Raw genomic sequence first — 13,525 nt, 5'->3', positions numbered from 1 at the left:
GTGCTCTTATGTACGCTCCTTACAGACGTCTTAGGAATGGGGTGAGGTCAATACTAGATAGTCTTTGGTTAAAGATTTGGAGTCAGGTAGTGCATTGCCGGCATTAATAACTCTTACTGAAGTCATATTTTCTACAATCAAGATTGGAGTTTTAAGTTTAAATCTATTGTGTGCTTGTGTATTGTTGCAATTGAAGCTGAAGTAGTCTTCGACAGGAAGGACATTGTAGCAGATGATTCTATGAGTTAAACTCAGGCCATGCCAAAGGCGGCGGAGTTCTCAATTTTCTAAATCCAGGATTTCAAGTCTGGTGGCATAAGGTATTTTGTTGTGATCAGAGGAGTGGAAAGCTCTTGTAAAATATTTCTGGACGCTCAATTGTATTAATTTCCAAAATGGGTGGATTCCAGACAGGCAAGCTGTATTCGAGAATTGGTCTAGCAAATGTTTTGTATGCTCTGGTTAGTAGTGTAATCTTTCTGGAGAAGAAGCTACGCAGGATTAAGTTTACAACTTTTAAAGCCTTTTTGGCGATGTAGTTGCAGTGGGCTTTGGCACTTTGTTCGTTTGATATGAAAACTCCAAGGTCTTTGACGGGGTGAGGGTCATCTATAAGGTAATGTCCATCGAGCTTGTATTTAGTGTTCTGATTCTTTTTACCAATGTGTAAGACAGAGCATTTGCTGGTTGAGATTTGGAGTTGCCAAATTTTTGACCATTCCAACACAAAGTCAAGATCTTTTTGAAGGGTAGCCGTATTGTTGGTAGTGTTAAATAGTTTAACATCATCGGCGAAGAGAACACAATTACTTATAATTGTAAACTGTTGAAAAATCTGATGCCTTGAATCATCATAAATGCTTCATCTCCTCATCTAACTTTATTTCATTAATGCATGCCAGGTCCCATTGTTGCAGAATGTGACCTTAATTGCAATATCAGAACAACAAAAAATATCCCATTCCCTCTGTTGGAATATAATCATCATTAATAATTTGTCCGCTTGTTCAAGAGGATAGACTGTTCTTATTTCTTTCCATATCGTGGAGCATTGGTATTGCCAACAAATCAAATGTTATTTCTTAAGATAGTGAACCAACATTTGAATCAACATTATGGTTGATTAATCAAATAAATAAGGCTTGCCATACGAAAGGAATTTAATGTGAAGAAAACAATTCAGTTCCTCTCATGTGATCTATCAAAAAGATACTAATAAAGACCTAATTGAAACTCACCTAAGGTTTTATTTGAAATAAAGTTAATGAAAAAACTCCACTCTTAAGAATGTAAAATAAAATAGGAAAATCCCCATTTCTATTTTTAAATAGATGACAATGATTACTATTTTATTTATTTATTTATTTATTTATGTTTGTTTGCTTATTTTGTATCCCACTTTTATTAAGCTGCTGCATATAAACATTTAAGAAATTAGTCGGTTTTACAAAGTACATAATACTAAACTATACTCTCTTTCAACATTTTTGTGATGAATGGATTCTATGTTAATTCATTATCCTTATATAATGTTTCCATAATATCAGTAAAAGATTTTACTTTTCCAGCATCTGTTTTGTGAAAAATATTAATTCCCTTTCAGACTTTCTGTATTTTTGCACATCATTAACACTGAATGTTATCAAAAATCCATGTGAATCACATTGATGATAAACTTAAGTGAAGAAATAAATACGGTGTTTTGTTTCAGTTATTTCATAACAAAGTCATCATGATCATGAAATATATCATGGATAAAAACATTATTATGGACAAATATATATTCGTCATTTAATTTTCAGATACACTTTAGTGCAGCTTTCCAAACCAGAGTGACTTCCAGATATGTGGACTTCAGTTCCCAGAAAATTTAAGAGTATGCTGGCTGCGAATTTTGGAAATTGACATCTCTGCATCAGGAGGATTCTTAATAAATGAAAGGCTAATGCCAGGAGTGAGTAATTAATTAGAATTACAGTAATGGTTACAGTGATCAAAGTGATAGTTGTAATATTTCTATAATAAAAATTATATAATATGTTTAAATTTGTAATATTTTTAAACACATGCAACATATAGGATAAGGATTGTATTCCTCACCGCTTGTTAAGTCTCATCCAGTATGGGGGCAAGAAATACTTCAGAAAGGAATCATGGTCTCTGATGCTGTGCTGAAATCTATTCTTCAGTTTCCTGAAAATCTGAAAAATAAATTTCTGGTTTTGTACCTTATTTTGAGGTGAGTCAAGGAAAGTGCTGACATATATTTTGTGTGTGTGTGTGTGTGTGTGTGTGTGCAATAAAATGCACATTTGCAATATGTGCAAAAGTATACTGTTTTCTTGATGCTGTTTTTCCCTAGAAGCTCAGTTGAATGATTACCCCATCCTGCCCCAAATCCTCTTCTCCCCCCCCCAACTTCCCCCTCCACCCATTGTAAGAATCTTAGAAGTTGAACTATTGCTAACCTAATATCCCTTTTTAAAATGAAATTATATTATGGGCAAATATCGAGGAAAGTAAACATTGCAGAAGAATGCGTATTATACTGTATATAGAAAATACTAGGGCTGGAATAATCCCTCTATGAACTTAACATACAGTTTCACAATGCATTAGAGATCATACGTATTTCTTTATGGTTAATGATTTAAATATCGTTTACTCTTGTTATGATACCATTGAAGTATTCTGATAGTTTTATTGTGTTAACTGTTCTGTTTCAAACAAGCTTATATCTACTATATATACAAGCTGACGTTCATTGGGAAGCCGTGCTAAAGGACTTGGAAAAGATTGAAGTCAGTTCTGAGGTAACTTAAAATAGAAATGAATACAAATGCCCTCATAACCAAAAGTCCAATATATTGGTACTATTTTAACTTATTTCCTGTCTATCTATAGAGATTCTCAGTCATCCGGATCATGGTTGTCCCAAAGGTGTTTTTTTATTCCATTGTCTACCATTCAATCAGAACTGAAGAAGCTTCTTGTATGAAAAGTGAAAGATCTTCAAAGGAAGTCCAGTTGCCTTTTGAAAAAATACCTTTGGGTTATTTCCTGACAATATTTTTTTTAATTTACATTTATATCCCGCCCTTCTCCGAAGACTCAGGGCGGCTTACAGTGTGTAAGGCAATATTTGAGTGCATCTGTCATGACTGATTTTAGTTTTTTTAATCTTTCTATTTTATATTCTCTGAAGACATTTTAAATTTTAAAGCATTTCTAATTGAACTGAAAATATATACCAAAGAATACTTTTCCCAAAATCATGTTTAAACTTTGATTCTACAAGTATTGCAAGGCAAAAACCCTTTACCTTATCTTATTTCATTGTTTGGAAAAATTAGATTTTACTGTTAATTTCAATAGTTCTCAAATTATCCTCTCTAGATGCTTAAAGTTCTTAAATGCAGAGCAATTTTTAAATGATTTTTAATCTCATGCTTTGAAGAAAAACATGCTTTAAAACAGCTGATTACATAACCATTTTCTATTTTTAGATCGATGCCTATTTATATACTGCCGATTTAAATTACCCCGTGAGTATGTTTTATTTTTCAGAAATTCAAATAGTTCTTAAAATATATTGTAGACAGTTTAAAATCTGCAATTCACCAACATTTTAGTACAGCTAAACAGCGTTCTAGATATAGTAGTATATTATCATATTTCACTGTTTATGGACTACAGCAGTATTCTAGGACAGCAACCGCCAGCCTTTTGGGCAGTAGGGTCCAACCGATTCTGAGGAGAGATGTTTTTCCCTGGACCAGAGGGGGTGTGGTTTCGTGTGATGCCTGCATCCTGCAGATGAGGTTTCTTTTGTTTGCACGGCCCGGTTTCTGGCATGCACCGGACTGCTGCTGATCCACAAACTGGGGAATGGGGATTCTTGTTCTAGGAGATATTCTGTGAAAGCGTTCTAAAACTTGGTCTACAGTGTGAGAATCAGTTTATTAACTGGAAGTGGAATAGATACAATATAATTTGATACATAAATATATAAAATAGAGTAAAATTTTAATGGTGATACGTATTTGCACCTTGTGTTTTGATATGGCCTATAGGCTAATCAATAAAGCTAACTGAAACTGGAAATGTCTTTCAAGCGCCTGCTACTTGTCGAAACTGTATTGATTTGTTTATGGTTCTAGTTTTTCTGTGTATGTCTGCCAGGCTGTTTAGATTATTTTCATAAGCAATTTTGTCTGTCCTAGTTATAAGAGAAATAGGTCTGGACTCTGGTTGGAATTAAAAGAAAATAAAATTTCAGCAACTGCATCCAAGCTTTAGAACTCCCACATAGGGGAATTTACAAGCTATGGTAGCATATTTTACAGACTGTAATTGATTAAAATTAATTAGATGGCAGCAAATCATGATATTTTATATTTTATTTGAAGCATATATAATTGTATAATACAATGTTCAGATGGAATTAGTTTTATTAAAGTTAAAGTTTATAGTTTATAAACTTTATAAAGTTTATAGTTAAAGTCCATTCCATGTAATTGTATACTGTAACTTAAAAAGATTTAAACGATAAGTGAAAAACTGAACTTCGATCTCTCCAGATAATTGTGCACCATTGTAATAAGTACGTAGCATCACACACGAACACACACATACACACACATTTCTACTAAGCGTAACTTCTCCACCTCTGTAACCAAGAAGGGAGCGTAATAAAAATGAATACAAAAAGTAATGTCTGAATGAGGCCAGAAACATTTATTTATACAAATCTACTGATTTTTATTTTTATTTTGTTTTTCCTAGAGTCGTTGTAATGTATCAGTGATAAAGTGCTTTCAACTTGAGATGCAAGTAGTGTCTCATGAATCTAAATTTGAGGATAAAAATTTTCATGGTAGTGTGAATCGTATAATCAGACTTCTTAGAAGTTTTCTATCCACTGGAACGGTAAGTTCAACCTGGGTTAAACTACACATTGCACTGAATTGGTGTACAAGGAGTTTGTAAAATCTTCTATTCGTTTAAAAAATTATTCAACTCATTGTCAGATATGTCAGTAAAAGATATTTCCTTCCCTCCACAAAAACATAAATATGGAATGCTTGAAAGAAAACGTACATAGAAAGTTGAATTGACCTTTAATGGCAACAGGGGTAGAATCAGACAAGAGACCAATGGGCCAGTAAACCATTTTTTAAAATTCACTGAGCATATCACAAAGATGCTGGCCCAGTAGGAAGAAGAAATAATGTCACCCAGATGGGTTAGCAAAAACATTCCAATGTCATGCTGTAATGTACACTTTTCCCTTTGTCTTTTCTCTGTAATGTAGTAGGTCAAAGGTATATAAGCTCTGGCTCTGCTTTTAATCAGGTTGCTCAGTAAGCTGCTAATGCTTTGCAGGGAGCTCCACTGTTTTGTTATTTACATAACCAATAAAATTATGTTTGAGGCACACCAAGGGTAACTTAGATTTTTCAGAAGGCAAGTCTGAATGCCACACATTAGAGATAAACTTATGATCTTTCTGCCATTTCCAAGGAAGCTGAAAATATTTCCCTTTATAAGATTGACCCTTTTCTTGCTAACAATAAAGTCCACAGAGAGCCTTTACTTTAATTCATAAGAGCAGGATGTTGTGGCATCTTTAATATTATTACCTCTGTTTCAGGCTGGAGATGGAAAGATAAAGATTTTGATTGTTCTTTGATGGAAAGTAGAGTTAGGAAAGTTTTACTGTAACAACCTGGTATAACAATCCAGAGAAAATTGGCATGGTTCAAAAGCTGAAAAATATAACTCATTCAAGAATTTGCATATCCTAGTCTGATACATGTATTCAAAACTTTGGGTGTATTACATGGAATGACCAGCCAGGATTGGGATTTGGGGGTTCTCCGAACTGCACAGAATCTTAGCTAGAGGTTCTCCTGAACCCCTGCGAACCCCCAGCAGCCCACTCCTGATCTCAGGAATGATTTAAATTGATAATAGGAGTAAATTGCAGAAGAATGTCTAAAGGAGTTTAAGAACCTGTAAGAAACTAGGCAAGCATAAACATTTAGCTTATATAAACTAGTAGCTGTGAAATGGATTGTCTATTTGTTGCAGTAATGTGAAAGAGAAAGAAAAACTTAGTCACTGAACTCTGCCAATGTGGAATTTCAATATTTTGGTACAGGTAGTCCTCCACTTACAATAGTTCATTTAGTGACCATTCAAAGTTACAATGGAACTGAAAAAAGTGACTTATGATCATTTTTCACAGTTACGACCTTTGCAGCATCCCCATGATCATATGATCAAAATTCAGATGCTTGGCAACTGGTTCATATTTATGACGGTTGCTGTGCCCCAAGGTCACTTGATCACCTTTTGCGACTTTCTGACAAGCAAAGTCAATGGGGAAGCCAGATTCACTTAACACCCAGATTACTAATTTATCAACTTCAGTGATTCACTTAACAACTGAGGCAAGGAAGGTCATAAAGTGGGGCAAAACTCACTTAACAAATGTCTTATTTAACAACAAATTTTGGGCTCAATTCTGGTCATAAGTAGAGGACTACCTGTATTCCTCTGGAGCCATCTACTCACAAAGATGGTGTTGGATCTCATACTGCAGATTTAAAAAAAAATAAAAAAATCACTCTAACTGTAACAGAAATCTTGTTATTAGGAATTTATGTCACTATATATGTGTGTCTGCTTTGGCACGTTGCTTATTGTACTTTCCCCAATCTTTCATTTTTGAAGAATACAGATACACAGACCTGCCAACGATGTGAAACATATGAAGAAAAAAAATATTCAGAGTTTATAACACACTTCATGTTTGTTATACAGCGGATCAACCAAGAAGAAAAAATGAAAATTGTGCACTGAGATACTCTATTGAAGCTGGAAGAAATAATTTATTTCATCCTTGGAAAGATAGTTTCTGAATGGTCAGCCTAATCCCATCTCTCTTTTTCTTTCTTTCTTTTTTTTGTCTTCCGTTCTGGCAGTTTGAAGTAGAGGTAGACCTCATTTAGTGACTGCCTTATTTAGTGACCATTTGCGGTTACAATTATGGAAAAGTAACTTTGCAACCAATCCTTGCATTTACGAGTTTCATGGGTCTGTACAGCAAAGGAAATTTAAGTAAGATCATAGGCACAGTTGAATTTTCACTTAGTAATTACTTTGCGGAATGACAATTGTGGGTCCCAACTGGGATTGCTAAACACAGTGGTGGGTTCCAACCAGTGTTACCACCAGTTTGCTTTGCACATGAGCTTTGGAAAGGAGGAGAAGACTTGGCTGAACTTTAGAAGAACTTTGCCTAAGACTTCTCATATATTCGGGGGCTAGCCTATACCTTTCCTAAAGATAAATTTGTTGGCAAACTAAGAAAACGTCTTCCAGCTCTTCAAGATCGACTTTGAGAAGCTGAGAGCAAAAGTAGTGGGGACGACAGGGGCGTGTGCGTATCCCTCCTCAAGGAGTGTGAAGGGAGGCAGACACTGCACTTCTGAGGAAAAGATACGATCGACTTTAAGAATGGTGAGAAGCCGAGAGCAAAAGTAACGGCAGTGGGGGCAACAGAGGCATGTATGTGTGTCCCCCTCCTCAAGGAGTGTGAAGGGAGGCAGACACTGCACTTCTGAGGAAAAGATACGATCGACTTTAAGAATGGTGAGAAGCCGAGAGCAAAAGTAACGGCAGTGGGGGCAACAGAGGCATGTATGTGTGTCCCCCTCCGCAAGGAGTGTGAAGGGAGGTAGACACTGCACCTCTGAGGAAAAGAGGCGGCAAAGCCTTGGCTGTTACCAGGGAGGGGACCGCGGAGGGACATGTCACACACCCGTCGCCCTCACCACTGCTGCTTTTGCTCTTGGCTTCTTGGTGCAGTGTCTGCCTCCCTTTACTCCTTGCCCATGCTGGGAGCGCCAAATCACGCACGGGAGCGAGAGCGCACGAAGTTGGCCACTGTGGAGAGAGAGCCTTGGCTTCCCCTCTTGCTCCTTATAGTCGCCCTGAGCTGAGACAGTGCAGTTCTTTACTTGGGCAGCCCCGATGACCACAGCAGCAACAAACAGAGCCGCAACAACGAGGTACAGTGAGATTTGGCAGCACAGAAATTGTTCCATAAAAAATAATGTATCTCCGAGGGGCTTCTGGCAAAAAAACCCAAAAAACCCCCCACAAAAACAAATCCAGGCTTGCAGCAACAATTTGGAGCTTGTTAAATGTTCCTCCGCCCCAGCCATGTGTTTTCCAGTCTGGGCTACTTGGCAGGCAGACTTGGTAGGCAGGCTTTTATTTTGTCAGGCCAAGGGAGGTACGTAGGAAATCGCCCTGTCTCTGCAGCATCGGTCATCTGACTGAGTGGGCATGGCCAACTTGATGTCACTCACAGCAAGGTGCTCCCCACCTTGCCGTGAGTGATGTCGAGTTGGTCACGCCCACTCAGTCACATGACCCCCCCCCACCAAGCCATGCCCACCAAGCAAGCCACGCCCACAGAACCGGTAGTAAAAAAAATTGAAACCCACCACTGGTGACACCACTCTTATGTGAGCTTCACTAGCTGCCAGTTTGCTTCCATGTTCAATTCAAGATATTGGTCATCACCTTTAAAGCCTTTTCTGGCATGGGTCCAGGGCATATGAAGACCATCTGACTCCAAAGGGACTAGCCCACTCCGCTCATTCCAGTGGGAAAGGCCTATTGTGGATCCTGTTAGCCAAAGAATTTCAACTGCCATGGTCCAGGGAAAAGAGTTGTGTAAAAACAAGTATCTGGAGATGTAAAACAATGACAAAGTTGAAATTCTGGAGACTAAGAGAGAGATTGCAGAAAGAGAATTAGAAAGAGAGCTAGATAATAGAGCTCTGAAAGTATTGGCATTGAGAGAGGGGAAAAAACTGACATTTACAGCACTCCCAGGGGATTCTGATGAAAATATTTTTTTAAAAGTTGTTAAATTTTTAGAAAATGTTTTTGATTGGGATGAGGAGGTATAATTTCTAGAAATTGATGATTTGTAGAATAAAAATAAGAACTGTGATATTAAGAAATATGAGGGATATTTTGGGATCCTTTGTTAAAAAAAAAGACAAGGAATTAAGCTTTGCATCAGCATTATATACAACACTGAAGATTGATAATACAGATGTAATTATTGTTAAAGATATTCTTATAAAAATTTTGTGAAAAAAAATAAGTATTCTTTTTTTTACCTGAGAGATTAAAGCAATAAAAAATAATACTTCATTTCAATGGGACAAATTGGCAGTGTAATTTTTACTTTTAAACAATGTATTAAAGATGTGCTGATTTATAGCTCTTTAAAGATTTATAGATCTTTATCATATAATGATAGACTGATTAATACAATTCTGTATGAATAAAATATAATTTGCTGTTTAAAAATATATCAATATTGATGCTTATTTGGGTTTTCTTTGGGTGGTTTTTTCCTTCTATTTTTTCATGTGTATTTTTTTTTCTACATGTTTTCTAGAAGTAATGTTTTTCTTGTTGTAGCAATTTGTGTAATTTAGCAATAAAAGTGAAAATTGCCAACTAAAAAGCCTAAATGAGGGGAGATCTTCCTGTTGCTTTGCGTCATAAAAAACCTACATATAAAAACTTTCTTTTTTATAACCCCATAATCCCATAATTTGGGGTGGAGATGATGGAAAACCTACATACATGATAATGTATTTACCAAACATTGACAAAAAGAAATAAGTCGACCCATCCCTGGATGAAATCCCTACAGTCAGTCGAAGAACTGTAGCTTAAAATTTTTCAACATACTTTTAAAAAAACCATTAATTCTTCAGTTGTTATATGAAGGCAGGAAAATGAAATTTAAATATCCTGTAACAAAAGTAATATAATACATAAATGCTACTATTTGTCTTTAGCGTATCTTCAGTATATTTACTTTGCTTTATTTCAAAAAGTTAACTGTGCCATTTAATACAAGTACACTTATAGAGCTGTAAAAAATTGTTCAACTAGCTTAATTTGATCCAAAGCAGTACTTCAAATTTTAATCTACAAAATAATTTTTCACCTATGAATTATTTTTGCAAAGCAACAGACAATGGAGAGAAAGTTATGGCCATGGTTAGGAGGAAGAAAATAACTCCCATTAGGGTCCAAAATACAACTCTTCTCTTCTGGGCTGCTAACAGGAATGAATGTAAGGACTTGGACACAGGGATGTTGCCTGAGCAAGAAACCAAAGGGAGTCTCATGAAGATTAAGAGTAGAGGAGGAAATGCTGAAGAGTTACTAGTTTAGGGCTGGGAGGGTATTAGGAAAGAAGACTAGATGAAGAAATTTGCTGCTTGAACTTCTCCCTTCATTGCTTCTGTTTTCTATCGTGTTTGATACTTACCTGGAAACTTGATCTCCAATATTTGTGAGACTTGTTAGTCTCCTGTCTCCATTATTAATATATGTTTATACTCACCACCATCGGAGCATCCACCACTGCTGCTTATTTGTATTGTAAGAGTGCACATGTAGAGGAGAGAAGAGTTATTTGGTGAGAACTGTACTAAACTGTACTCAAGTGGACTAGAGTGAAGATTTGGCAATGGAATTGGGAGTTTGTAAATATGTATGTTCAGGGAGAGAGTTGGCTGAATGGAAAACTTGGGGAAGAGGAGAAATCAAATTGGTCAGTTCACCATAAAGCTAAAGTAGGTAGCCTAGTGATTTTTTAATGATCTCTCTCCTTTTGCCAGATCAGTTGCTTATAACACACAATTCCTAAATCTACCTCCTTACAATTTATAAATTTGATTACAATATATTATTTTGATTAATTGGCCACAAATATTTGTAGAAGTTTGTAAGGAAAAGCAACTTGAGGATTGTTCAGGTGGTCTCAAATTCCTTGAAATAACTATTCCCAGGAAAATACTTATTAGCACAATTAAACATTTTTTTATACTACATGGATAAATATTGACATAAATAAATGATTGAAAATTCCTCTGTAGTTATTGGTAAAAATAAATATGATCAAAATAATCACAATGTCTAGAATGATTTATATTTTAAGAGACTATTATAGTATATACTAATTCATTCAAACTATTTTAAACTGATGAACTATTGACATTTCTATGGAATGGACAACCTTCAAATTTTGTACTAAGTTTTCTTTTGACGTTGGAGAGTGTCTATTTTCACACATTTTAAGTAAAATGAGAATAACTTTGACTATAAATTATTATGGATAGAACTAAAAAGCAGTTATCTGATCCATTCTAATTTTAGCTGCATTCAGTATTTACTTATATTCCTTTGCTCTAAAAGCAGCAAGATATCTTTGCAAAACTTTGAGATTATGGTTTTAAATTAGAGCCTTGTTACGAGAAGCTAAAAATTTGGAATGACTCTAATTTCAAGAGGGTAAGCTTGTTTTTCTTAACCTGGGCAAAAAATATATATCACTTTTTCATTGAAGTTTCTTCAGTGAAGTTTTTAGGAATGACCAAAAAATTCCCAGTGTCAGAATATACAATTAAAACATTCATTGATCTCTATTTGGAACTGTTGTGTCGGCAGTCTCTGAAACTCCTAAATTATTGAGGATATAGGTTTAGATCTAAATGGAATTTAAAACAACAGCTCAGCAATATAAACAATTGAAAATTGAAAGGCATTAGTTAAACATTGAAAATTTAAACAAAGTTTTGGAACATCCTATTTTATCAAATCAGTGGTATTGTGATCTAAAGAATGTGACATGTATCTTGCATTAAAAATATATTTATTAGAAATGCCAGCATATTTTTAAAAGGTTTAGCTGATTTTTTTTTAATTGAATAAATTGTAATAGAGATTATTTGTATTTTCTCTTTGGTTATTCAATGTTACTTAATATTTGCTTTTTATTAATATCTTTCTATTATAAAAAAAGAATGTTAACTTTCTCAAAAATAAAAGGATTATAAATATAAATTTAATAATAAATTCGGTATTGCAAATTTCAAATCTGTTTATGACCAAAGTTGAATATACTGGCTTTGCAGAAAAATAATAAAATTTATCATTGGAAAGAAACTACAATTTGAGTCATAAATATTTGGACTAAGGAAATGTGTTTACTGTCATCTGGCTTTTATATGAATGATGAAAAGCTTGATCAGTATAATTCTGGATGGTCAGGGTTCAATCTCATAAAAATGAGCCATTCTAGAAAAGATGGTTTTATTTTATATACAAATTGTAATGTACTTTTAAAATTTATACCTAGGTTTTTTTTAAAAATGTCTCTTTCTTTGAGTAAAGAAAAAAAATTACAATGTTTTTTTATTGTTGTTTTTAATAATATTGTAGCACTCAGAACCCAAGGTCTGAATGGAGAAGCAACAATCTATGGGAAGGAGCGTCACTCTCAAACAAACAAACAAAACAACCCCTACCATCTGAGATTAACTTGAGCATAACCATGTCCCCAGCCATCAACATTTTTAGGTGGTCAATTATATCAAGTTTTTTCCCGAAGGCCATCACTCTGCTAAACAAATAATTCCCTCAACACTGTCAGACTATTTACTGAATCTGCACTACTATTAATCGTTTCATAGTTCCCATCACCAATCTCTTTCCACTTATCACTGTATGACTATAACTTGTTGCTGGCAATCCTTATGATTTATATTGATATATTGACCATCAATTGTATTGTAAATGTTGTACCTTGATGAACGTATCTTTTCTTTTATGTACACTGAGAGCATATGCACCAAGACAAATTCCTTGTGTGTCCAATCACACTTGGCCAATAAAATTCTATTCTATTCTATTATATCAAAAGTAAATCACCCATCACTTCATAGTCATTATAATGGACTGGTTCCTAATCCACTAAAACAATTCTAGATAATCAGTATCATCCACGAGCATTTGGAGTTCCCCACCCATCATCTTTTCAATCATCTTGACTAAGAAATTAGAAAACTTTTATATAGCTCTTAAAGTGGGGGGCGGTATCCTTTTTTTACAGGATGAAGAAACAATATTATCATAGAGACATTAATAATAGAACACAAGACTTCTATCAATAGATCACTCCCAGCCATTACTGCCAAAAGGGAGCTGATCTCCTCAGCAGATAATCAAGCCAAGTGTCTTGTCCACATCCTTAAGCAAGGAGTAAATAAGTGATCCAATAACATTGGGTGAGCAGATGTACTTGCCATCTACCTCTGATCATAATTAATAACATTATCAATATGCTAGCTACTATGAGATATTTTGTCAGTGGAAAAAGTTTGAAAAGCCACTGCAGTTTGCTGGATCAGCTGTGTTCCATGGAGATGATAGTGTTTTTTCAGGCATGATAGTAGGAAAAATACATCTTTTTCTCTGCTTTCAAAGCCACTACATATAGTATATTTTGATGGACTCTAAGCATTGCCCATATTAAACTGAATGATTTAAATTCCACAGTCTAACCTAGTAAATAAGTGTGTTTTAAAAATTTAATAAGTACACATCAAAAGCTTTTTCTACATCGAAAGAAGTG

The 13,525-nt window shown here is 34.9% G+C and overlaps 1 protein-coding gene across 4 annotated transcripts in view; it reads left to right on the top strand.

Annotated features, from left to right (window-relative positions):
• IL15 (interleukin 15) overlaps positions 1-12,734 on the top strand; it is a 28,344-nt gene extending 15,610 nt beyond the window's left edge. For 2 of the 4 annotated variants that reach the window (XM_058193087.1, XM_058193088.1), the window contains exons 2-7: positions 1,803-1,954; positions 2,080-2,239; positions 2,732-2,813; positions 3,507-3,545; positions 4,786-4,929; positions 6,739-8,165. In XM_058193087.1, coding sequence (XP_058049070.1) covers positions 2,154-2,239; positions 2,732-2,813; positions 3,507-3,545; positions 4,786-4,929; positions 6,739-6,867 — 480 coding nt within the window. In that variant the 5' untranslated portion in view covers positions 1,803-1,954; positions 2,080-2,153 and the 3' untranslated portion in view covers positions 6,868-8,165. Of the gene's footprint in view, positions 1-1,802; positions 1,955-2,079; positions 2,240-2,731; positions 2,814-2,904; positions 3,131-3,506; positions 3,546-4,785; positions 4,930-6,738; positions 8,166-12,333 lie in introns of those variants that run through there. The other 2 variants (XR_009156310.1, XM_058193090.1) reach the window with 2 other exon arrangements.
• Positions 12,735-13,525: the final 791 nt, after the last annotated feature.

Source organism: Ahaetulla prasina, chromosome 8 (genome assembly GCF_028640845.1).
Source record: "Ahaetulla prasina isolate Xishuangbanna chromosome 8, ASM2864084v1, whole genome shotgun sequence".
In the NCBI taxonomy this organism is placed as follows: Eukaryota; Metazoa; Chordata; class Lepidosauria; order Squamata; family Colubridae; genus Ahaetulla; species Ahaetulla prasina.
This window is presented reverse-complemented; position numbering and strand designations above follow the sequence as displayed.